This window comes from Arvicanthis niloticus, chromosome 17 (assembly GCF_011762505.2).
Source record: "Arvicanthis niloticus isolate mArvNil1 chromosome 17, mArvNil1.pat.X, whole genome shotgun sequence".
In the NCBI taxonomy this organism is placed as follows: Eukaryota; Metazoa; Chordata; class Mammalia; order Rodentia; family Muridae; genus Arvicanthis; species Arvicanthis niloticus.
In genome coordinates this window covers 13,768,717-13,794,461 of record NC_047674.1, presented here as the reverse complement: position 1 = coordinate 13,794,461, position 25,745 = coordinate 13,768,717, and the positions used below count along the sequence as shown (strand labels likewise).

At 46.9% G+C, this 25,745-nt stretch overlaps 1 protein-coding gene and 1 pseudogene across 7 annotated transcripts in view; one reads left to right on the top strand and one right to left on the bottom strand.

Annotated features, from left to right (window-relative positions):
- The window catches only part of LOC117722728 (nucleolar complex protein 3 homolog pseudogene), a 2,567-nt pseudogene extending 985 nt beyond the window's left edge, over positions 1 to 1,582 (bottom strand).
- A 4,284-nt stretch (positions 1,583 to 5,866) lies between these two features.
- The window catches only part of Traf3ip1 (TRAF3 interacting protein 1), a 37,577-nt gene continuing 17,698 nt past the window's right edge, over positions 5,867 to 25,745 (top strand). For 2 of the 7 annotated variants that reach the window (XM_034521868.2, XM_034521867.2), the window contains exons 1-7: positions 5,927 to 6,160; positions 9,307 to 9,375; positions 10,874 to 11,035; positions 12,492 to 12,629; positions 12,723 to 13,145; positions 16,999 to 17,070; positions 19,421 to 19,496. In XM_034521868.2, coding sequence (XP_034377759.1) covers positions 6,038 to 6,160; positions 9,307 to 9,375; positions 10,874 to 11,035; positions 12,492 to 12,629; positions 12,723 to 13,145; positions 16,999 to 17,070; positions 19,421 to 19,496 — 1,063 coding nt within the window. In that variant the 5' untranslated portion in view covers positions 5,927 to 6,037. Of the gene's footprint in view, positions 6,161 to 7,667; positions 7,790 to 9,306; positions 9,376 to 10,873; positions 11,036 to 12,491; positions 12,630 to 12,722; positions 13,146 to 16,998; positions 17,071 to 19,420; positions 19,497 to 23,206; positions 23,303 to 25,745 lie in introns of all 7 variants that reach the window. The other 5 variants (XM_076914765.1, XM_076914763.1, XM_076914764.1 and 2 more) reach the window with 5 other exon arrangements.

Below are 25,745 nucleotides of genomic sequence, written 5' to 3'. Positions count from 1 at the left end.
TGGCTTTGACCCATTGTTCCCCAGAGTGACAATCAGTACAATGATGTTGTGAAACCTAATTTGGGGCAGGGCCACCACCAGCTCACACAGGCTCTTCACTGCCACTTCAGCCAGCCCTTGCTAGGCCTTTGAGGACAGCACGTTGCTCTTCTTCAGCTTTCTTTGCTTCCAGTCTTTAACTGTTTGCTCCAGATTTTCCAAATAAAATCTATATCGGCTAATCAGGACTTCTTCAAATTCTCTTAATTTCTGGGTTTCTTTATGAATCTTGGTAGATTTTTCTGCTTTGGTTAGGGGCCAGATTTTATACAAGGGAATGATGTCCTTAAACAACTCCATCAGTGAGATGGACTGTGACAGCCACATCAGGGTCCTGCTCCATCAGCATGGAACACAACTCTTTCAGTTCTTTGATGACTTTCTGGATCTGTTAGAACAGCAGATGCCAAAGGTTGCCATCTGTATTTTCTTTTCCTGTAGTTTCTTCTTTCTCCAATCACATGCCCTTCTATGGCCAGCTCTTGCCTGGAGTTTTCAATGGCCTCTCTCTCAACTTCCAGCTCGTCTTCACCCTCTTCTTGCTGGATCTCGGTGATTGGCTTCTCCCTGGTCTGTGGAATTATGCCACTCTTATCCTTGATAGGAAGCAGGTGAATCAACTCCTCTCTGGTACAGTTTGCAAAGTTCTTGGCACTTTTTCACATTTCTCTACCACACTCTCATGCTTTTGTTTCTTGATGTGAACAAGTTCACTAGAAGAAAGATCTCTTGTGAGAAAAGATGCTTTTTGTCCTAAATCTTACATCAGCTGTAAGTCATCCTCATCCATCATATCTAAAGGACCGGCTTCTTCCTCCTCTTCTTCTTTCCTCTCCATTGTTTTAACTGGTCATTTGCTTTTTGGGTCCTCCAATGGAATGGGTTTTTAAAGACATGGCATCTTTACGGCTTGCCTTAGTTTCCTCTGCTTTTTTTGGTACTTCTTTGATAGTACTCTGTTGTTTAAATTGCTTATTTTTCAGTTTGTTCTCAAGTTTCACTTTACTAGTTTTTATCAACTTGTGAAAACTTGGGACCTGCTTTTTTATTTCTTCTTGCCTTGATCCTTAGGCCTGCAAGGAGTACCACAGACAAGATCACCCAGACAGAGGGACACATAGGAGGAGCCTGGGAAAAGACACACATGCCCAAATTACAACCTTTCTCAAACCAGAACAATATTTATTTTTATTATTTTTAATTATGGTAGATGTGTGTGTCTTCAGGTGGGTATGTGCACGTGAGTGCAGTTACTTATGGTGGCCAGAGGCATTGGGTCCCCGAGATGTGGAATTACAGGCTGTTATGAGCCACCTAACATGAGTGCTAGAAACTGGAAATGCAACAAATACTCTTAAATCCCTGAGCCATCTCTCCAGTCCAAACATAGTCTACTTTTGATGCTCAGAAAATGGCAAGGATGCATCTTTATGAAAAACAAGAATACAAAAAGCCTGGGCTCCTGCTGTTTAAGGTTGACTCAGGACCAAAGAGTCCAGTGGAGGAACGGCCATGGCCTGGGTTGCTACGCCAACAGACCCATGTCTCCCAGACTGTAGATAAAGTTTGTTTACTTTTGTTGATCAGCCCATGAGCCGTTTATTTGCCATCCATCTCCCCATCTGGCTTCTACAATGAACACATGAATAGAAACAGCCACTGTGACCTTGGAACATGATCTGGAAAGTGGAAAGAGTGATCCCTCCACTGGCAGGTTTGGGCAAGTCTCAGAGACCAACTCTGCATGGGCCCTGACACACAGCAAAGGCCAAATAAGCAGCGAGTATTTATTATGTGGTATCCATTCGTGCGTGAAGCATGCCACAAATATTTGCTGAGTTCCTGAAGCATGGGCAGTGTGTCCTGTCCTAACCTCTGAGTTCCTTAAGGGCTGGGTCTTGTTGTTACTGTTTGAAGCTCTGCCTTTTGCCAGGGTTCTAGCACAGTCTCACTCTGTATCCTGGAGGAGGTTGGCTTGGCTTTGCTGAACACACCTTTCCACTATCTACCCAGTAAAAATGAGATCCACAGGATAGCTGTAGACCAGAGACAATGGGCCACACAGAGCCTATCGGGATGCTCTAGTTTACAGAGTATGACAACCTGCGGAGCTGCTATAACCACAGGTTTGAGGGCTTGATTTTGCAAGCTAGGCATCTAAAGTCAAAGTGTTGATGGGGTTGGTTTTATTCTGAGGATGGTCTCCTTGGTATCTATCTATCTATCTATCTATCTATCTATCTATCTATCTCTCAGTGACCTTATATGATCATCAGTATGAGTGTGTATGTGTGTATCTGTGTGTGTGTCTGTGTGTCTGTATCCATGTCCTAATCTTAAGAGGACACCAATCAGATGAAACTGGATTTGGATTCAGGTCTACTCTAGTGACCATTTAATTATAATCAACTCCTGTCTCCAAACTGAGTCGTCCTGCAAGCTTTAAACCATGTAGATGTCTACACATCTTAATTTTAAAATCTCAGACATAATTCCCAAAGCGCCACAATACCTGAGTACCAAGCTTGGGTCATATAGAAGAGCAGTAAGTACCCTTGATCACTGAGCTATCTCTCACATGCCCACAGGTCAACCTGATGTAGGGAATGAAGGCTGAGACTCCTTTCTAGATTATTATAGGTTGTATTGACCCCTAATTAAAGCTAACCAGGAAAGCAGTCAATCTAAGTAACTACTGACAGATAAATAGATAAGTAAAGTATGATACAGAGGAATATTATTCTGTCATAGAACACGGAAATAAATCAGCAATGCACATGAACCTAGAAAACATTCTGTTTAGCCAGGCACAGAGGATGAATGTCACATGATCTCACTTACACATGGAACTTAAAGTTGAACTCACAGAATCACAGAGTAAATGGGCGTTGGTTGAGGCTGTAGAAGTCTGACTTGCAGTTGTATAAGCTAGAAGGAGACTTCATGCTTATTTTATAGTATAGTGGTTATGGATCATAACGACACATTGCGTCCCAGATTATTACTGAGAGACTAGATCTTAATAGCCTCATCATAAAAATGACACCTATGGGAGGCAGTGATATGTTAATTATCCGAACTGAGACATTTTACCGTGTATACAAATAACAGAATGTTATATTGTGGTTTACAAAGCTATATGGCTTTTATTTGTAAAATCTACCCTAGTAAACAAAAGAAAAAATAAACACATGAATAACATAGTAAAAAAAAAAAAACAAATATACAAAGTATAACTTGCATTGAGAGAAGGTGGGTGGCCAGAGTGTAAGCAGGAGTTCTCTGAATCACCTGAAGAGCCTCCCTGTTCTCTTTGCACCACAGTGCTGCCATGGAACCTGGGAGCCTCACACATGCTAGGCAAATGCTTTACCACCGAGCTGCTCTCATCTTTACACTGCAGCCCTCCTAGGAAGGCTGGAAGCTTTCCCCTACCTGGCTCTTCGACCTCAGAAGAGGGCAGGGCTTATGACACCTCCAGATGTACTTTTCTATTGGGGCCCTTGACCCTGATTTTGTGTGCCCAGAAGAGAGCTTTTCTCTTTCACTGAATAAAAGCTGTGGTATGAGCAGCTCAGAGGTCTTTGGGGGTGATGGGATCCAGACCCCCAAATCCTGAAAAACATCCCAGCAAAACTTTGTGAGAGGGACATGCTTCTCCCCAGTTCTCTCTCTCTCTCTCTCTCTCTCTCTCTCTCTCTCTCTCTCTCTCCCTCCCTCCCTCCCTCCCTCCCTCCCTCCTCTCTCCAGCTTCCACAAGACTGATGTGAAGCTCAGCAATGGCTATGTCAACATCTGAGACTGTATGTTAGTACGGGGACCTTGCTTTGTGTCTCCAACCTGGGAAGCGGGAGCCGCGACACTTGGGGGAGATGCCTGCTTCTTCTGCATGCTTGGCTCCATGGACACACTTTGGTTGCCACAACCAGGGCTTGCAGGCTTAGAGAACAAAAGCTGCAGGGTATTCAGTTTTGAATTTCAAATAAAAGAATGAAAAAAAAAAAAAAACCGTCTGCCATACATGTATGATACTGTTTTATCTGAAATTCAGTTGGAGTAGACATCCTGTTTTCTATCTGTAGGCTAGGTTTATCTTCCTCTATATGACTCCTGTTCCCTTCCCTGCTACCCAAATCCAGGCCCTTGCCCAAGCCTGACCCACATCCTGGGCTCTCAGCAGATGTGAGGTTCAACATCCTCAGGTCTTTGTCTCTGGGAATGTTTGCCTCCCAGCTGGGGGAGGTAGGGTCTGCAAGCCATTTTGCTTTGTGGCTTCTGTTTCCTGGGGTGAGTCACAGGCATCCTTATTTTCTTCATTCACTCAGAAACTGCTCGTTTTGAAAGCCTCCCCTGCCAGGCTTTTGAGTTTGAAACCCTTTTCCCATTCTTAATCAGTTACCTTCTTCCATGAATGACTCTTTACTGTCTTCTGCCTCATCTCAGGGGGTGATTTAGTAGACTCTATTCTGCTAACCCCCAAGACTGATGGCTCCATGCTGGCCTCTGCATCCTTTCCCTGGGGAGGTCCCAGTTCCAGATATCTTTCTTGAGGCCAGGAAATGGTCACATCTTCTGGACCTGCTTTCTTGATAACCAGAATGTTGTCCACTCTTTCTTCAGTATGGAGGGGTGGGTTGGCCCAGAGGCAGAGGTGAGGCTCTGGAAGATAGAACTGTACTCTTCAAAGTTGCCTCCCCTAGGTCAGTCCCCAGAGGGTTGATTGACAATACTTTCTGTCCAGGATCCTCTCAGAGACTTTGATACCCAGATAGGCTGGAGGTCTTGTGGTGGCTAGCACTCCTAAAGGGTACTCCTAAAAACCTGTATTCTGGGCCTTCACGGTGGTGGTGGTGGTGGGGCTTGGGTCCATTTACTGTCCCGCTCTCCACAGGCTGCGAGAGGATAAAGAATCACCTTCCCTTTGTTGAATGGCCTAAGCTCCAGGTCCTCAGTAGAATTCCCAAGGTCAGAGGTATCTTCCAAATGATACCTGTGTTCCTTCCATCTGGTCCAGCATCGCAGACAAGCCACAACTTCAACTCCACACCTACAGCCGGATTCTGCCCAGAGTGAACTTTCTAGGGTAGGAGCTAGGTGGGTCTGTTCTTTGGGGCAGTGTTTAGAGGCAGGACCTCTGCTCTCTGAATTCTGCCCACCCAGAAACTAACTCCAGCTGGGACTCCGAGTGAGACGGCTCTTAAAGAAGTTTCTGGCTCTCAGCGTGTAGCCATGGTAGGCAGATCAGAGGCAAGTTCTAGTTGGGGTTCCACCAGTTTGGGCGGAGGAACTCCAGATCTCCAGCACAGCAGCAGCACCGGATCCTGAAGAGACATCTCCTATATAGCCTTGGGTGGGGGGTGCAGGTGAGGTGGGGTGTGTGTGGAGCAGAAAGCTGCAGCATCCTAGCCTAAGGGCCTAGCTACTTCACAATTTTGTGCCTGCCCTGGTGAACTAAGGGCACAGAAAATGTGGAAGGACACAGTCCTTCCCCTTGACGTCATTTTAAAGATTACCTAGGGCAGGGGGTGCTGGGCAGAGAACCGGAATGAAGAGATGAAAAGAGTCAAGTCTGTTTTTCAAGTCTATGTGAAGTGTTATTTTCCTGGTGGGTGTTACTGTAAATGCTCTCTTTAGAAACAAATGGTCGCTTTTTTTTTTTCACACAGAATGGCCAGGTCTCTGGGCAGTGCTGTGCAGCGCCCTGCGGTGCGCGTGGCTAGTGGAGCAGGTTCAGGTTCGAGCAGCCACAGAGGCGGAGCACGCGTGTCCTCCCGCGCAGCTAGAGAGGCCGGAGGGAATGGGCGGGGCCGGGCGCGCGTCCGTTGCCAAGGCCGCGCGGCCCTAGAGACCGGGTGCTGGTGGCACGCGCAGGCGCAGTGGCGAGCTGCGGTGCACTGTGGGATGGGAGACCGGCGCGCCGGGACGGCGGGCATCTCGGGGCACCGGGCAGAGGCGCGGCGCGCGTGAAGGGGCGCGAGCGGTCGCGGGCGGCAGCGCCATGAACGCGGCAGTGGTGCGGCGGACGCAGGAGGCTCTGGGCAAGGTGATCCGGAGGCCGCCGCTCACAGAGAAGCTGCTCAACAAGCCACCGTTCCGCTACCTGCACGACATCATCACCGAGGTAGGCGCGGGCTGGTGAGGGTTAGGTCAGGGTCCGGTTGAGGTGGGGTGAGGGTAGGGGTAGAGTGCGGGACGGGTTGAGGGTTGGGGTAGGGTGTAGGACGGAGTAAGGGTTGTGTTGAAGGTTAGGGTTAGGTGCGGGACCGAATGAGTGTCTGGGTGAGGGTCCGGGTAGGGTGAGGGTCGAGGTAGGATGCGCGTCTGAGTAGGATTCGTTTTTTGGCATGAGAGTCAGAATTAGGGTCGGGTCAAGGTGAGGGACCGAGAAGTGTGAGGGGCGTTGTACGATGCCAATCAGGGTTCGGGTCGAAATGAGGATTAGTCTCAGATGAAGGTGAGGATCAGGATCAATGGTGAGTTCTGTGTGACAGGCTCCGAGTGCTGATTGGATTGAGAGTGCGGTGAGGGGTGGAGGTGCAGGTCCAGGTGAGGGTTAGGGTTAGGTTCCAGATGGAGTCAGGGTAGAGTAGCGGTCAGGTGGTTTGGGTGAAGATGTAAGGCCCGGGTCCGAGTCTAGGTCTGTGGGTTAGGAGACTGGAGCCAGAAGGTGAGGCTGGGAGGAGGTGGAGGCCAGGGGTGACGTCGGCATGTAAGGTTGAGCCCTGGGACAGGGTCTAGGTCCAGGTTCAAGTTGCTCTTAGGAGCTGCAGTGTGTGTTGGAGTTCTGGGTTTTCGATGTGCTTATACTTGAGGCTTGGGTAGGGTGTAGGTCTCTGTCTGGGGCCTGGGTAAGAGCTTTCAAAGGCCAAGGTGCCTTCCATGTTAGGTTCCCAGGCCCACTAGGTCTTGGGACCTGCCTTACTTTACCACCTCTTACAAGAAGGCTTCTGGGCCCCCTCAAGAAACACTCATATTCCCCCCCCCCCCCCACACACACTTACCATTGTGTCTCTTTAGAGCATGTCTTCCGTTTGCTAGTGAATCTCCAGGGAGCTACATTGGATGAGGTGTATAACATCGTACAGCAGTCACAATTGTGTGCAGTCTGCCAAGGGTCTTGGTAACCCCAGAGTATCACTGAAGGGGGTGCACACAATTGGCATGGTACTCCAGAGGGTGCTGTGGAACTTGGGGTGTGGTTGGGACTTAGAAGCAAGTCTCCAGAGCTGAAGTTCTTCCCCCGGTGTTGACCCTCAGACTTTCTTGCCTCAGTAGGTTGAGCACTGTAGTCTACCCTTCTCTTTACTCATTTGGCCCTCCGACCTCAGCTTGTAATGGGTACTGCCTTGGAATGGGGCCCTGTTTGTTAACCTTAGGTGTGTCCAGAAATGATCTGGAATGCACCACATCCCAAAGGGCTCTGCTGCCTGGTAGTCTCCTCTCCCAGACTGTGAGGCACTCGTAGCCTATTCTGGAAGGTCTAAGGAAGGGACTGGCTGTGTGGAGAGCCCTGTGAAGCAGGCAGTTGCCACTCTTCAACAATGAAGGCGTCAAGAAGAGTTAGGCATCATGGCTCCAGCCAGCCTATCACAGTGGAGACTGCTAAGCCTGTGTTTTTATTCTGTTAGTAGCATCAGCCTATGGCTTACCGGGAGTGTGTCTCATCCTCAAATCACTCAGGAATGGAGTGGGGCTTGTGCGAGGGAAGAGGAATGTTGAAGTGGGATGTGACTGTTGACCAGGCACACAGGTGAGGCGTGAAGGCTCCTTTTCTTTTAGACTTTACTGAATCCAGTGGTGAAGCCAGTCTGTTCTGATATGAAGATAAGTGCATTGGCTAGCTGTCCCCTCCTTGATAAGGGTGTCAGAGTTAATGGACTTGAAAGTTTTTTCAGAGCAGAGGTAAAGTGCCTCCCTGAAGGTTCTTTACTCTCCCTGACTGTTGCATTCAAGTCTCTTTCATGAGTTAGCCACAGCTGTTTCTTCATTAAGCCTCCATTCAGACATGATTGTCTCTTGTCACAGTTGCTGCTCACAGTTTAAACTGTGAGGGTCCTGGGAAAAGCTGAAGCAAAGTCAGTTTCAGGAATGTTAGATGGGGATGCTGTGGTGGTCCATGTGCCACCCAGCTGTCTCCTCAAAATGACCCAGCCCAGCCCAGCCCAGCCCAGCCCAGCCCAGCCCAGCCCAGCAATGTGTCTGTCTTGTAGTTTGTTGTGAGATGGACTCTTCTAGATTAATTACTAACTAGAATGATGCAGCCAAGGTAGCTGTAGCCCCATCCCAGAGGAGGTGACATTCACGTGGGGATGTCTTGCTGCTGATGTTCTTAAAGCCTGCCTCCTGTACACATGGTAACATGTTACTGTGTTCCACAAGTCTGGTCATAGAGTTCTCTCTAATCACCACATTCTTGTTGTCTTTTTTTTTTTTTTTTTTTTCCTGTTACCTGTCTTACTGTCTTTTAGTAATGTGCATTTTTGAGAATGCATGACTCTGGCTGGTTGTAGGGGCATGGAGGAACAGAAAATTATTGTCCTTCTGTAGGGGTAACTAGGGCTACAGGTTACTTGTGGGAGGAGGCTCTGTGGGAAGAGAACAGATATGATTGGATGGTAGAACACTTCATTATGGTAGAAATGAGGGACTCTTCTGGAGATTCTGGTTTCAGATACCCAGGCAAAGCAGCTCCTTTTCTTTCTGAAGTCCAGTCCCCTGGCTCGGTCTGAGTGCACTGGGGAAGGGTTTTGTGGTCAGGTCCTCTGCTAGTTAAAAGCTGTTTGTGTCTACCTGGGGTGCTTCGGTTTCTGGTCCCAAGTTGCTACAAAGAGACTGGAGTCAGACCATCATGGCCTCAGGTTCAGACTCCTGCCACCCTACGTGGCATTCACCCCTTTGATGGAACCTGTTGGCCCGGACTTGGTGGTGGTTTTCTTTTGTTTTGTGTATGCTTCGCAGCTCTTCCCTGCCAGTCTCTGGCCTCAGTGGGATGTTGTTCCAGTATCCCTTAACCCTCCCTCCCCTACTGTGAACCTCTTAGCACCTGTTCAGTGACAGTCGTTTTTGCTGTCTCATAGCTGGCTGTTCTCTGAAGCCCAGGCCCTGCATTTAGTAGGCATCAAACCTTTGTTAGGAAGGAGATAAATCAAATAGAGCTATAGGTGTGACCGGGTCCTGACCTGTCTTGAGAGCAGGGTTCAGTGGTTGAGGTAAGTGGAGGGGCTGCAGAGTGAGGTGTGTATGATGGTCCCTTTTTGTGTTTGGCAGGTGATCAGGATAACTGGCTTCATGAAGGGCCTCTATACAGATGCTGAGATGAAGTCAGAAAACGTCAAGGTAGGTCTGCTGTGAGTTCCCTTTCTCCACACTCTTGGCTTGCAGAATAGAGCACATTTTACAAGCTGCACACTTTGTGTGTGTGTGTGTGTGTGTGTGTGTGTGTGTATTATGTCTATACTGATAGATGGGTAGAATGCAAGGCTGGTTGATTCTTGAGTTATGTGTACCCACTTTTTCATTTTCTCATGTGTGGCAGCTGTATGCTGTGCTAGACGTATCTACTGAAAGCAGAATTAGGGGCTGAAGAGATAGCTGGTCAAGTGCTTGCCATGCAGACATGCAGACCTGAGTTATATCCCCCAGCACCCATGTGAAAAGCTGACGGTGACAGTGCACACTGCTAATCCCAGAGCTGGAGAGTACTTGTTGACCAGGTAGTCTATGGAAGTAGGTGAGCTTTAGGACCCAGAGACTTTGTCTCAAAACGCCAAACAGATGGTGTCCCCGAGGAATGATTGATACTTGAGGTGGATCTCTGGCCTTCACATGAATACGTGTGTGTGTGTGTGTGTGTGTGTGTGTGTGTGTGTGTGTGTACATGTGCAACAATTTCCACCTTTGTAGCCACGTGTTTATGTATGTACATCTATACACATATCTGCACAGAAATGTAAAAAATGCGGTATTACAGGCAGGTGTGGGGATGCATAGCTATAAGCCCAACACTCAGGAGGACTCCTGAAGTTCAAGGCCAGTGTGGATTACTCCAGCCAGTCAAGGCTGCAAGACTCTACTCAAAAAGTAAAAGTAAATCAGGATCAGTGCCCAGGCATGGTGGTGCACTAGCACTGGAGAGACTGAGACATGAGACGCATGAGCTTGAAGCCAGCCTAGGCCACACAGACCATGTCTCAGAAACAAAAAGCCTAAAACATTGTTTTATAGGTTGGTGCTATCCCATTAGTAGCATCAAAAGCTTGAATGAGTAGATTTTGTTGTAAACAATGAAAGTTCATAAGGGTTATAAATAGAAATTCTGAATTTGTTATATATCTAAAAATAGTTTTTCATATAAAAAGGCCCTGTTCTGGGCCTATAGAAAATATTGAATATACAAACTCCTCAAGGTATTTAAAATCAAAATTTTATTTTAAAACATTTTTATTTTTTGAAAATCTCACACTTTTATGCAGTGTATTTGATCGTATTTATCTACCACTGCCTTCTTTCAGCTCCTCTGGAAGTTGAAAGAACTCCTCTTTCAACTATCTCCCTCCCAAGTTCTTGGCTTCCATTTTAGGAAAACAAAACAAAACTATGTGTGTATGTCCATGTATATGTCAATGTGTGAGCGCAGTATCTGAGGAGTCAGAATAGGATGTCAGATCCTCTCAAGCTAGAGGTATAGGTGCTTATGAACCACTTGATGTGCTGCTGGGAACTGAAACTTGGGTCCTCTATAACAGCAATGTACACTTTTAATTACCGTAAGAGCCATTTATCTAGCCCCAGAGTATTTATTTTAATGTTTGTCTTTTATGTGGAAATATTTCAGGATAAAGATGCAAAAATTAGCTTCTTACAGAAGGCCATAGATGTGGTCATGATGGTGTCAGGAGAACCCTTGGCAGCCAAACCAGCTAGAATTGTAGCCGGCCACGAACCTGAGAGAACCAATGAGCTGCTTCAGTTGATTGGCAAGTGCTGCCTCAACAAGGTAGGTGGAAGCCTGCCTTTTGAAGCCCTTCCTGGTAGACAGCTTGTCCTGGACGGCAGATCTGGTGTGGAAGGCTTTCTTAGTTCATGGTTGTGAAGCCTGTGAAGCAGGGGTGTGAGTGGGCAGGACTGCTGCTGAGAGCTGCTCAGTCCCCTTGTGGGCTGTGAGGGATGCGGGAACCAGAATCTGCTTTTGGTGAGTCTTGAGGTAGTTTTCTGTTGTGTAAATCCAGGTAACAGTTATCTCAGTTGGTATAAGTTTTGTAGTTTGAATACATTAGTAATGTGGGACCATCACTATGGTCCACTCTTCATTTGCAAAACTCACTTTCTATACCCATCACCTCCCCCTCCTCCCACCCTAGTCACAACCTTTCCCTCTGTGCTGCTGTGAGTGTGACGGTCCATGTATGAGGCAGTATGATACTAGCATGGAGTCCTCAGAGTTCATCATAGTGTATCATGGGCCAGTTTTCTCCCTGCTTGGTTAGCAATACTCGGCTGTGAGTATAGACCACATTGTTTATCCATGTCTGTTAAGGGACATCTGTGTTACTTCCACATTCTGGCTGTCATAGATCGTGCCACTCAGCGCAGAGTGCCATTGTCCCTTTAGACCAGCTTTTAATTCTTTTGGTGTAAACCCAGGAGTGCTATGGCTGGGTCATGCTGTTTAGTGTGTGTGTGCTAGTGGCAGGAGCACCACGCTGTTTTCCAGAGCACAGCATACTCTACATCCCTGTAGTGAGCCGCTGTGGCTGCACACGTGCGTTTTTCCAACATGGCGCTGGCCACATGTTTCTCCAGCAATAAACAATCATTCTGCGCAGCTGTTAGGCAGAAAGAGCGCCAAACCACTGGCCTATCCCGAGGCGTAATACTGGGTAGTGAGCAAGCAGCCATTCAGAAGTGAATACGTCACTCTAGGGTGTATTTAAGGGACCCTCTTCCGGTTTCTTGGGTCTTTCCGCTTTATCGTGTGCGGTAGTAAAAAGTTCCTCGTGGCAGTAAACCCGTATCGCCTCCTGTCCTTATTCGCGGGCGAAAAGGGATTTTGGGGGCGCGCGTTACACATCCCCAGTGGTTCACAGGCTTCACTGCTCCCTCATTATACCTGCAGTTTTAACATTTCTTTTGTAATAGCTGTATTAATTGATGTGTGCTCATTAGATCCTGGGATTCTGTTTGATGACATTTGTAGTGCAGTGTGGGTTACCAGAGCCACATGCATGTCCACATTGACATTCGGATAGAGAGTTGACAGGATCGTTAGCTTGGGTGTCATTAGTAGTGGCTCTCAAATGTCGTGCTTTGTCACTAATATTTTTGCTTACTAGTTTATCTCCAAATGTCCCTCATGGTAGCAAGAGCTCTGTTAGTGAGCTGTCCTTGAGTGCTCTGTTCACAGGGCTTGTACTCGCTAACATCATTTTCCCTTCCTTGGCATGGCCAACCAGCTCTCCAGTGATGAGGCAGTGAAGAGAGTCTTAGCTGGGGAGAAGGGGGACTCGAGAGGGCGGGCCCAGAGGACGTCGAAAGCACAAGAGCCCGACAACAAGAGTGTGAAGGAGGACGAGTCCAGAGCACACAAAGAGGTGAGCTCTAGGATGCATGTCTCTGACACGCAAGTCTGCATAACTAAAGTCAGATAGTAAAAATGACGGCCATGTCCTTATGCTTCTCTTCAGGATAAACGAAGCTCTGAGGTCAAGGAGAGAAGCGAAAGTGCAGAGCACAAACAGAAGGAGGACCTGAAGGAAGACAGCAAGCCTCGGGAGAAGGAGAGGGACAAGGAGAAGACAAAGGAGGCTGACAGAGACCGACACAGAGACCCCGACAGGGACAGAAACAGAGATGGAGAGCGAGAGAAAGCCAGAGCCCGGGCCAAGCAGGACAGGGACAGAAACAACAAAGACCGGGACAGAGAGGGAGACAGGGACAGAGAAAGGGACAAGAGGAGCGAGGGTGGGAAAGAAAGAGAGAGGGTGAAGGACCGAGACCGGGACCGTGACAAGGGAAAAGACCGGGAACGGCGGAAATCAAAGAATGGAGAACATACCCGGGATCCTGACAGGGAGAAAAGCAGAGATGCAGACAAGCCAGAGAGAAAGGTATGGTCATGAGCAAGACTTCCTTTTTTTCTTTCAAATTTATTTATTCGTTATTTTTATGTTTCCACGTGTGCTTGAATGAATGTATGTGTATCATGTATGTGCAGAAGGCCCTGGGGGCCAGAAGAGGGCATCACATCCCCTGGTGCTGGAGTTAGAGGAGGTTCTGAGCTACCAGGTGGATGCTGGGAACTGAACCCAGGCCCTCTGCAGGAGCAGCCAGTACTCCTAACCCAGGGCCATCCTTCCAGCTCTGAGGGCTGCTCATGGAGAGTGTGCTGTGCTGTGTAAAACAGCATCTGCCCTGCCTTTGCTTTTTAAAATACTTTTTATTTTTAATTTTTTCTATTTGTATGTATGTGTGAATGTATGTCATGTATGCTATAGACACATGGGGGATTATGCACTGCCTGATGTGGGGTGCTGGGAACTGAACTCCTCTTTACAAGAGTTAGCAGGGACTCCTAACCACAATGCCATCTCTCCAGCTCCTGAACCTGTTGTCTTACTTAGGGTTTCTGTTGCTGTGATGAAACACCATGACCAAAATGCAAGTTGAGGACAAAAGAGTTTATTTAGCTTCCATTTCCAGATCATAGTCCAGCACTGGGGGATGTTAGGACAGGAACTCGAGCAGGGCTGGAACCTGGAGGCAGAAGCTGATGCAGAGACCATGGAGGGTGCTGCTTACTGGCTTGCTTCCCATGGCTTGCTCAGTCAGTCTGCTTTCTTATAGAACCCAGGTGCCCAGGGATGACGCCACCTACAATGGTCTGGGCCCTCCCCCCTTGATCACTAGTTGAGAAAATGCCTTACAGCTGTGTCTCATGGAGGCATCTTCTCAACTGAGGCTCCTTCCTCTCTGATGACTCTAGCTTGTGTCAAGTTGACACACAAAACCAGCCAGGACATCTGTCATCCTTATAATAGGCTTTGGAAAACTTGGAATTGTAAATTGCTGCTATGTTTGATTCCTTGAAGTAATCCAAAGAGATACCAGTTTCTTGCTAGGTGTCTTTTTGAAGAAATTATTTATTTATACTTTAATTGTTGTTATATATGGGGGCACGAAGTGTGTGTGGGTGTGTGCATGCCGCAGTGAGGAGGCCAGAGGACAACTTTGTGGAGTTGGTTCTCTCCTAACCTTTAGGCTGCGTTCTGAAGATTAAACTCAAGTTGCATGGTTTGCATGAAAAATGCTTTTACTCACTGAGCCATTTTATTAGCCCAGTTCTTAAAGAATTTAAATGTTTTTGTCACTTATTAATAGTAGCTCAACCATCTAACTCGGTATTCTTCAGTGAGTTTTCAAACATATTTAAGATATCCTTCAGCACACACTCTGGGTGGTACTTATGCTCACTATTGAATTCCTGGCCTAATAGAGAACCGGCATACAGTAGGTATGCAGTAGACGTTAGGTGAAGCAGAGAATCAAGCATCCAGGCGAGGGATGATGGCATTTCCGGCCTTGGGTCTCTGGATGGTGTTGGTCGGTTGGTAGTGGTTATGAAGTGTTTAGAGTGCTGGAACATGAATGTCTCTGTCCTCAGAGGTTGACAGCTCCCTGCCAGGCCTGGAGAGGAAGCAACAGCGAGGAGCAGGAGCTGTTGCTGAGGCCTTGCTCTGTCTGCTTGATTATCCAAAGGCCCCTCGCCTGCTGTCATTTGTGCACTGTGTCATATTCCACGTACACAGCTGGCATCAGTTGTGTGGGCTCTGTGGAGCAGGATGGAGCTTCTTAAGGATTAGAGCCATTTTCAAAGGTCTTTACACATTCTAAGTGCCAGAAGACTTTCATTTTCCTGTAATTCCTGTGCAATGGCATTTCAGGTAAAATTAAGGTTGGCCAGGGATTCCTTTGGCTTCTCACTGCTTCCTGAGGCTGGTGACTTTGGGACCGACCCTGTGCATGGGTTGCACACCAGTCACTTTTCCCATCTCTGTGACAAATACCTGACAAGAAACAGTTTTTAGGAAGGTTTCCTCTGGCTTTAGTGGCAGGGTGTAGTCAGCTATGGTAGAGAGGACATGATAGCAGGCTCTAGAGACTTGGTTGAGAAGCAGCTCACCTCTTCCTTCGTGCTCTTTCTGGGATCCAGCCCATGCAGCTCACCATAGTCAGCATGTCCTCTGAGTCCAGTTAAATCTAGATAATCCTTCATTGCATGTCCAGAGGCTCCTCTCCCAGCTGACTCTAGAGTCCAGTGGAGATCAGCCTCCTATGTCTGGATTCCTTTTCCAGATAACCTGATGGCCCAATATGCACAAAGCATCCTAGAGGGCCTGAGAGCTCCCTGCTCTGCAGCTGCTGGTCAGAGGGCAGTTGAGATTTGGGCTGGATCTAAAGCCTCCTGTGGCAGTCTCTTGCTCTGGGTTGCATCTCAGTGTGGCTGTTAGTGAGAGGAGTGGGCTCTGTAGGATCAACCATGCGGGTGTTCAGTCATTGCCTGTCTGTGGCTGTCAGCATGTTCCCTTCTTGAGGTGTGGTGCAGTGAGATTGTTGTGGTCTCATTGGTAGTTGTGTTTAGCATTCTGCCGGGCGCTTGGGTGTTTGCTATTTAAGTCACATTTTAACTTCCCCCACACGTCCTGGAGTACTGTACTCAGTGTCATAATGTACCTGTGTCATAGTAACCTGGGTTCCTTCGTGAGTTTTGGAAATCATCTATATCTCATTATTACCTCTTTTTAGTGGCCTAAGAAAATAGTTTTCATGGAGCTGTGTTTTTAGAGGCACTAGTATATTCTGGTGTATTTTAACTGTGTGAGACAGTCCCTCGTAGGGATAGTCTTCTTCAGGTCTGACTCCAGATCTGGCATCTCTACATCATGCTCACTGGAGCTGCTGATGCTGTGAGTGGCTAACAGAGAAAGGCAGTTCCGAGGCAGGTGTTTGCATGAGAACCAAGTATAAGTGATGGTTTTGTTTCAAAGGATAGGGTGCCACAGTCAAGTGGAGTTCAGTTTGCTGAGGTCTCATTGTGGTTTTGTCTGTCTGGCTCTTCTGTTGTTGATCTGGGGGTACCTTCATTGAGCTCTGTGGGTCTGGGAAACCAACACTGAAGTTTACTGTGGCCAGAAGTTCCTGCAGATGTGAGCTACTTCAAGGCTCCCCACAAAGGACCCCTTTAGTGTTTGCTAAGTCACTCCAGCTCTTGCCAACTCCCAGCCCTGCTATTTACCGGCTAGGAGGAGGCAGAGATGGCCTCAAGCTGCCTGGAGGGAAGAAAGGTGCAAGCATGTGTGCAGCTAGCAAGGTTCCAGGGTGACAGTAGAGCCTTGCTGCTGGCTCAGCCATGGCTGGGGCCTGGCCACCTCCTCATTGCTCCTCTGTGAGGCTGTGAGGCTGGCCTGAACTTAGCAATCACGGTGACCCCATTCCATCCCTTTACCATGAACTTAGTGATGACAGTTCGTCTCCTTTTGTCCAGATCTTTCAGAGAACAGATTTACGGAATAAGATGGCATTTACAGTACTCATATGGTTCCTGACCATGTTTTCATTTTTGCTATGTGGAGTCCTTCCATTCTGAAGTTGTTCCATTATTAGGAGACACTCAGAAGCCAGGAGTGAGTTTACAGTCACAACACCTCTCTCTTCTGATCGTGGGTGACCTGTCCCTTCCTACTTGAGAATGTTTCTAAGATCTCCTGCAACTTTCTTGGAATACTCTTGGGACTTCTAGGCAGTAACATGGCTTCAGACCTGGCGTGGCAATGTGCTCCTGTGTGAGAGACTCTCTTGTCTGTTCCTCAGTGATATGTGCAGTATCTTGGTGGTTTGCTTTCATCGTTAATATTACAGATTTTTAACAATTCTACAGTGTAAAAAGGATTCTTCTTTTTATAGTCATCAAGCTCAGGGGAGATTTCTAAAAAGTTTTCAGATGGATCTTTCAAAGATGTCAAAGCAGAGATGGAGGTAAAGTTTAAACAAACAGTCTGTCTGTCTGTGTCCGTCCATCCATCTGTCTGTCTGTCTGTCTCTGTTTGCTTTTCTGTTGCCATGATAAAACACTGACCAAACCAGCCTAGGGGAGGTAAAGCCTTATTTGGCTTATACTTCCACATCACAGTCTGCCAAGGAAGCCTGGAGGTAGGACCCGAAACAGACCATAAAGGAATACTGACTCCTGCCCTGTTCTCAGGCTCAGTCAGCTGGTTTTCTATAGCCTCCGCCCACCTGCCAGAGATGGTGCTGCCCGCATCACTCAGCAATCCAGAAAGTGCCCACAGACATGCTCACAGGCTAGCTGATGGAGGGGATTTCTCTTTTCTTTTTCTCTTTTTGGAACAGAGTTTCTCTATGTAGCTCTGGCTATTCTGGAACTTGCTCTGTAGACCAGGTTAATTTCAAACTCAGAGACCAGCCCATCTCTGCTTCCTGAGTGCTGGGATTAGAGGTGTGCACCATCACACCTGCCTCTTGACGGAGGCTATCCTTAAATCGAGGTTTCTTCTTCTCTTGTTTCTGTAGTTTGTGGCAAGTTGATAATAAAAGCCAATATAGTGTGTGTATGTGTGTATGTGTGTGTATGATGTATGTGTGTACAAATGCATGTATATGCATACGAATGCACATGTGTGTATGTATGTGTAATGTGTGTATGTGATGTATGTGTCTTGTGTGTGTTATGTGTGTACAAATGCATGTATATGCATACAAATGCACATGTGTGTATGTATGTGTTATGTATGTATGTGATATATGTATCTGTGTGTATGATGTATGTGTGTACAAATGCACGTGTATGTGTACGAATGCATGTGTATGTATGTGTTATGTATGTGTGTAATGTATGTGTCTGTGTATGATGTGTGTGTGTGTGTGTGTGTGTGTGTGTGTGTGTGTGAGTGAATGTAGCCATTTGTCTGCCATGATGTTTGTGTGAAGATTGGATGACATCCTTGGTATCAGTCCTCTGCCCCCAGCTTATTTGAGACAGGGTCTTTGTTGTTTTTCTGGTGTATAGTCCAGGCTAACTGGTGCAAGTTTTCTGGAGTTCTCCTGTCTTCAGCTCCCATCTCTCTGTAGGAACAGTGGAACAACAGGTACCTGTGCTATGTTTCCAGCTCGTATGTGGACTCTGGAGGTCCAAACTCAGGTCCTTAAGCTTGCATGGTGTTTTAGTTACTTTTCTGTTACTATGATAAAAAGCAACATAAACAGAGAAAAGGTTTAGTTCTGCTCACAATCCATCAGCAGGTTCGACAGCCACAGGCTCTTGAAGGAACTGATCATAGTTTTCAGCCAACTGAAATGGTGCTGCTAACAGTGGGGTGGGGTGTCTCTCTGTCTCATTGATCTAAGCAAGATGACCCACAGACATGCCAGGAAGCCCCTTTCCCAGGTGATTGCACATCTATGAAGTTGGCAAGTCGAGATGCAGGATCATTTGCAACCAACACTTTTACCCACTGGGTCATCTTCCTAGTATTGAAGAACAAACAGTTTGACGTTTTAAGTTAATTTAAACTTGCATTGTAGCTGTGAGTGCTCTGTCCTGTCTGGTCTGCTGGGAGGAGAAGGTAGTAGATTTAAAGTGAACTGTCTCATGGATGCTCTGTTACAAAAGCTAGATATCTGGTTTATCACCTGCTGGACAGGTGGGATGGTTTTCTGTGGACATTTCCAGAGTTATGCACAGCTTTAGGTAACAAACATATATGTGTTTGTCATCTGGGGAAAGGGAGGGGTGGCTTCTGGGGAGAGCTAGGTGGATCTAGGACCCTGCAATATGTTCCCTATAGCTGGTATGATCATGGCTCTTTTTTTTTTTTTCCCACCCTAGAAGTTCTGACGTGCCGAGTTCTGTACAGATCTATTGTAGTGACATCTTAATCAGTGATGGGCTGCATCTAAGATGGTGGCCCTCTAGGGCTATGTTGCTAATTAACACTGTGGTATCTCAGTTTGTGCAAATACTACACCCTGAGGTGTTGAGCCTGTGAGGAAATTACCTACTACATAGCACAATTCAGCAAGTGTCTTGTGCTGGAGCCACAGGACTGTGTAGCAGCTATGCTATGAATAGTCCTATCACTGTTTCTCACAGGAAGTGGCATAGACAGATCTCACTGCAGGGTACGGAGGGGAGGTATCCTCTACCTCTCACCTCAGGTGAGGGTATGGTCACACCCTCTGGTACAGCCCCTCAAGCCAAAGGATGGATGTATCGTCTTCACACTCTTCCTGCAGAGCATGGGAAGTATGTTCTGTTAGAACTGATGTGCAATGTGCCAACTAAACTCTTTTTCTTCTCTTCTTTAAGGCTGACATTTCTGTGGGAGCATCCAGGTCCTCGATGTTAAAAGCATCAAAACGGCGATCCAAGAATTCACTGGAAGGTACTGCAAAGCTGCTTGTGCACGTAGCTGAGCTGTAGGCTGGTCTTTCTGTGTCTGGCCAGAGCGTGGTAGATGGGAACCCTGGGGAGCACAGCACTGCCACATCTGGGGAGGAGTCAGCTCTGCAGCTGGAGATTGTGGCTTTTGCCCATGCTCACAGAGGGGCGTGTGCGTATGTGTGCAAGCTCATACCAGTCAGTGCAGGAGAACCTGTTGAAATCTAAAGGGTGGATGGAATTTCCTTTTTAGAATTACTTGTCAGTCATCTTGGTCTCATTGGCTCTTTGGCTCTGGTAGAAAGAGTTTGACCCTGTTGCAGATCAGACACGGATTGCCCACAGGCAGATGCTGATGTATTTAAAGAAGGAATCATGTTGAGGGCTGAGCTCTCAGGACAGAAGAGTCTTGGGGAGCCTTGGACAGTCGCAGGTGTTGGAGGCTTACTAACTGAAGTGCAAAGTGGCTTTGGCTGAGCAGTTAGTAGTTCTAGAAAGTCTAGAAAAATCACCGTCCTCCTAATTTGTGACACTGTAAGCAGCAGGAGTATGGCACCGGGGTTTGTTATATAAGCAATCACTTCTTGTCCAGCTCGTGATGCTGTGCTGATATTTTGTGCCTTTTTGGCCTCTTTTTTTTTGTGTGTGCTGTCTGTGGGAGATGCTTCTAAGAACAGTTGCTGATGAGAGTTGAGGGAGGTGTTAGGTCTCAGTCACAGGGTCTATGGACTCTGACCCCACCCTTTGCCAGTGCTTCAGGTCCTGGTGGGAATGATTCCTGGTGAGACAGCACTTTTCTCCAGTGTACCAATGCACCTTTTTCACTAGTCTGACTCTGTGGAGTATGATGCAGGGTTTGTTTTCACGAAGCCCTCGTTAGGATGTCTACAGCATTTAAATGTTCTCTTCTCCTGTCTCACTGGGTGTGGTTTCTGACCTGCCTGAGGGCTTGCTTAATATTCTAGCTGCTTGTGGGTTTGGTGTTATGTCTAAAGGTCAGAGATGTGAAGACTGGCTTTATCAGGCATTTTTATTATTTAATCTTTTAGATTAGTTCCTTATTTTAATTTATGGTATAGCTGAAGCTCTGGATTGTTCAAGATGGCATCCTGGGTAACTGCCTTCCCAGGCCGCCAGGACTCCATGTTTTGTGTTAACTCCGGCCTCCTTCCACTGTTCTTTTCAAAGAAGTTTTATTTAAACTGCTTTTTTTGTTTGTTTTGGTTTTAGAGACAAAGTTTTACTCTGTATCCCTGGCTGGCCTCCAACTCAAGAGATACCTCTGCTTCTGTCTCCTGAATGCACACATTAATGGTATGCCTGGGGTGTTTTGTTTTTTCTTCCCAATAATTTTTTTTTTAAATTCTCTTTATCACTTGCATTTGCTTTCTCATAAAGTAAACACATGACTGGTCAGGTCTTTATGACTTGAGTTAACTATGTCTTCTGTAATTTGGGAAGTTGGTTGCCTGTGTGTGTGTGATGTGCTGGTATCTTTTAGTTGAGATGATTGTTGATTCCTTGTGCTGTTTAAATTTTATTTTCCTTCCTCACCCCGCTTTTTCTTGGTTGCTTTGTTTGAGACAGGGTCTTCCTATGTAGCCAGTTTCACACACACTTGGTAGTTTAGCAGGCCTCGTCAACCTCCTGAGAGCTGGGATGATATGCATACACCCTTGCTTTCTAATATTTGCTAGTTTGTAGGTGTGTGTGTGTGTGTGTGTGTGTGTGTGTGTGTGTGTGTGACACTGTCTTTCTCTCCTTCTTCCTCTCCCTTCTCTGTGATTCTCCTTTCTGTGATCCCCAAGAGAATTCGTCATCAGGGACTTGGAAGAATTATGACTATAACCTTCACTGAGCTGGCAACAGCACAGTGGACTTTATTTTCCTAGTCTCACTAGCCAGCCACCGGCTCACTAGAGGCCCTTGTCTCAGCAAGGCAGGCACCTCGGCTGACATTCTGTCTTTCTTGAGTGGGTCATCATTTGAGCAAATGTCCTGACTCAGAGGTACCCAAGCACAGGGTGTGGGTGTTTGGTTCACATCATGAGCCCTGTGGCCATTATAAAGAACAAGGGATTTGGGCACACATGTTTGGCATGAATAGACTCCTAGACCTTTCTGGAATCCCTATAGCACTTAAAAGACTTTCAGGAGAATATGATGCTTACTAACTCAGAAGCAGTTTACTATATGAGAACGTACTGAATTCATCTTAGGTCGCTTGCTTGGTAAGTGCAGCATTTGTAAGTTTAACACTTATTTCCGTTGTGCAATTTCATGTCAGGAAGAAGGGACTCTAGAGCCAGTGAAAATAACCCTTCCCCTGAAAAAGAACATAAGGCTTCCTACCGTAAAGCTAAGAAGGACCATAGCATGAAGCAGCTTGGTAAGATCTCATGAGCAGTAGTGAGGCTGGGGAGTGTGTCTGAGAGTGGAACTAACTAGTCATTGTCTGGTCCTGTGCTTCTGGGTGATCTCTGACTATGGAGGGTGACCACTCAGGGCTTGCCCCTTCATGACTCAGGCCTTAACCCCAGAGTGTCTCCCCAGGCTAGAGTAGATGGGACAGGACTATGGGCTTTTGTCAGGACTACCCCAGTGAGGGTCCTGCTCTAGGTTAGCTATGGACTGAGGTTGCCCTTTTGAACCTTCCTCTTGTTCCTGGGCAGAATTCAAAGTATAAAGAGACTGCCGGTGTGTAAGCCTGTGTTCATGATAATTCTTTTGAAGGAAAATAAACCCAAGAGAAGTGGGAATGAGAGACTCAGGCAATAAGAACCTCACTGAGCCAGGCATCTGCTCAGCTGCCTGGGAGAAAGAGGCCCTGGAGCAGGCCCTGAGGGATGACCATGAGTGGCTGTGTAGGCTTGCCTGTATGCATGGCAGAAGCCCCGCTGTAGACTAGAGTGGAGAAAGGGACAGTTGTTGGATAAGGTCCCATATCAGCTGGCAGGGCCCTGAGAAACTGTCTTCTGGGCTGTGTGGACAGCAGGCATGAGCGGAAGGCCTTATGCAGTTTTCACAGGGTGGAGATGAGATTTCGCTCTGGTGGAGGCGTGGAGGCTGGAAGACTTTGAGGAGCTTGTAGCATTGAGAGATGATGGTGACTGAAGATAGACAAGTAATGGCAGTTCAGCCCCAGAGCCACAATGGGAGCAGGGAGAGTTAGGTAGATTTGCCATTTACAGATGGTGGATTGGATACCACTAGTTAGGAAAGAAGGAACTCAAAGGGCAGAGCCTTCTGGGAGACTTGGGTGGAGGTACTGGTTAGAGGGTTAGGTGTCAATGCCAAGAGCTCTGGGACAGTCAAGTTTGAGATATATGAAGCAAGTGGAGGTGTGCCTATCTGTATGCGTGTCAGGGAAACAGGAGGCGAGACCACAGATGAACGCTCTTAGTTTGCAGTAATGTTCACAGTGTGGCTTTTAGATAGTCGTAAACCCAGATGCCTGGAAGAGCAGAGAGTCTAACAAGACTCCTATTGGAAGGTGGGGGACAGGAGGAAAGTCCGAGAGGGTGTGTTGGTGAGGAGAGGGGGATCGTGTCCGGCCTTCTGAGGGGTGTCCTGGGCAGCTGAGAGTTGAGCACTGAGAGAAAAGGCAGTTTGTTGGTGACCCTGGTAGTAGGCCTTGTAAACATCCTATCTAAAGCAGCCCCAAAACAAAACTCCTCTCAGCATTTTAATCTGCTGTTAACTGTTTTATGTCAGGAAGGAAAGAGGATAATATTTCAGCTAAGATTTTAGACTCCATAGTGTCGGGACTAAATGACGAACCAGATCAGGAAACGACCACTTCAGAAATAGGTAAGAGAAATGCATCCTTCAGTCTGATTCCTCTTGGGTATGATCTGAAACAGTCCATGGCAGTGTCGACGCTAAGAGAGAAACTGTTCTTCAGTCTAAATGCTTCACCTTTCTGACACAGACTATTTACATGTCAGTATAGCTATGGAGCGTTTGTATTCTAAGCACTTTTAATGCTCCTCATATTTTCCCTGTATACTGAGTATCAGATATGACTTCCTGTTCAGTTTGATTTAGTTTGCTAAGTTATGTGATAATTTTACTAAGTCAGCTTGAAGTAAATCTTTGAGTAGCCCCCCACACCTTTTCTTTTGCCCTTCCTTCCTCCTTCCCTCCTTCCCTCCCTCCCTCCTTCCCTCCCTCCCTCCCTCCCTCCCTCCCTCCCTCCCTCCCTCCCTCCTTCTCTCTCTCTCTCTCTCTCTCTCTCTCTCTCTCTCTCTTTCTCTCTTTCTTTCTTTCCTTCCTTCCTTTTTTTTTTTTTTTTGAGACAGCATCTCATTCTATAGCCCAGGCTGGTCTCAGACTTACAGTGATCATTCTGCCTCAGTGTCTCAGACTCTGAGATTACAGGTGTATGCCACGCCTAGCTTGCCTTTCTGTATATTTCACTCTCATACATATGTTTGACAGGTAGTGTATGTGCATAACATGTAAGGTGGTATATTTCACTCCCATACATATGTTTGACAGGTAGTGTATGTGCATAACATGTAAGGTGTAAGACAAGACATCTTGCTTATGTTGATACTGATTCTCAATAAGGTGATGTAGATGGGCTACATTTTTATGTCCCCATTGGCTCTACTGATTCTCAATAAGGTGATGTAGATGGGCTACATCTTTATGTCCCCATTGGCTCTACTTGTTTCATTATCAACTCTCTACCATTAGGGCTTTAAAAAGTGGGTCACTGAGTTCTCAGCATGTAAAGATACCTTTGGCCAGTCCTGGCATCTTGAGTTTGATCCCTGGAACCCACACTGTTGACAGAGAAAACTGACTCCCAGAAGTCATTCTCTGACCTTGACATGTGTGCCGTGACCTACACAGACATGCACGTGCACACACCAAACTATAAATATAAAACATTCTTTAAGGCTTAAAGTGCATGTCCGTGGCTAGTGACACTCAGCACAGTTAAAGCTGGAGAGGAAGAGAAGTGTGCATGCTCACCCGCCCTGCGGGCACTGCAGTCTGCTGAGGCTCTCACCACACTATGTAGAAATAGAAGTGTGAGTTGTACTCAAGGAAAAACATGATGCCAACTTGGATTTTAGGAGAAAAGCAAACTTTTCTGGGCTTAACTTGCCTTGTATTTACCAGATTTTGTAGAGTTTGTTCCGTTTTTTGTTTGTTTGTTTTTGTTTTGTTTTTTTTGGTGTGTGCATGGTCTGTGTCTGTGCACATGAGAACATGTGGAGGGCAGAGGCCCACATGCAGTGTCTCCTGTAGTGTGCTTTATTTGGGGGAGAGCTTCTCCTGTCTGTTTAGTTGTGACTCCTCATCCAAGACCAGTGGGTGAGTCCCACTCTGCTGCTTACTCACCTCCTGGCCTGGAACAGCCTTTAAGGTGGTTCCTGAGCCGTGTTCTTAAGCTCTGTGTTCCTCTTTGCACATGGGTATGAGATACCTGCTCTGAGAGTGAGCGAGCTAGAATCTCTTTAACTGTCAGCTTAGTGGAGCCATTGATATAAAATCAATTGAAATCACTCTTAGGCTTACCTTGAACAGTCTATAGACCTTATCTACAGGTGGGAATATATAGGTTCTGTTCGTAAGAACTGTATACTATACTGTTGAGTGTTCAGTAGATGAGGATGAAACCTGTTGCCCCTGGTAGGGTGAGCAGAGTGTTGCCCCCACATTGCCCTCTATGGGGTGATTAGGTCAGGCTCCTATGCTGCCCCTGGGTCATAGAGCTGATACTGTGGGTTTAGGTAACCATGGTGAGTAGCAGAGCCTTGGCTCCTGAGTGCCCCAGGCACCTCCTCCCTGAGCCTTCCGCCATTGAGTCCTGATACTGTTCAGGTCTCAGCCAGCAACTAGCCCTGTGCCTGCCTGGCCGCTCTCACAGTCACTAGTGCTGTCTCATAGCACGGTTGTTTTGGGATTGAGAATTTACCATCAGCTGTCAGTTCTTCAGTGTCTTGCACTGGTTTCCAGATCCACTGTTGTGGTGTCAGCCGAGGTGTGCTCTCCCTGTGACAGCCTTTCATTTCTAGTTCACGTTCTTTAGAGAGGAGCCCATCATCCTCCATCTTTCTCTTCTTTCCTTGTCTCTTCTTTTCTTTTTCTTCTTTTTCATTTTCTTTTTGAGATAGGGCCTCACTATGTAGCTTAGGCTGGCTGTGGACTCAAGTCCTCTGCCTCTATCTGCAGGATCCGAGATGGCAGGTGTGCACCATCATGCCTGGCCTGTGTTTTCAAAGAAAGCAGCCATCTG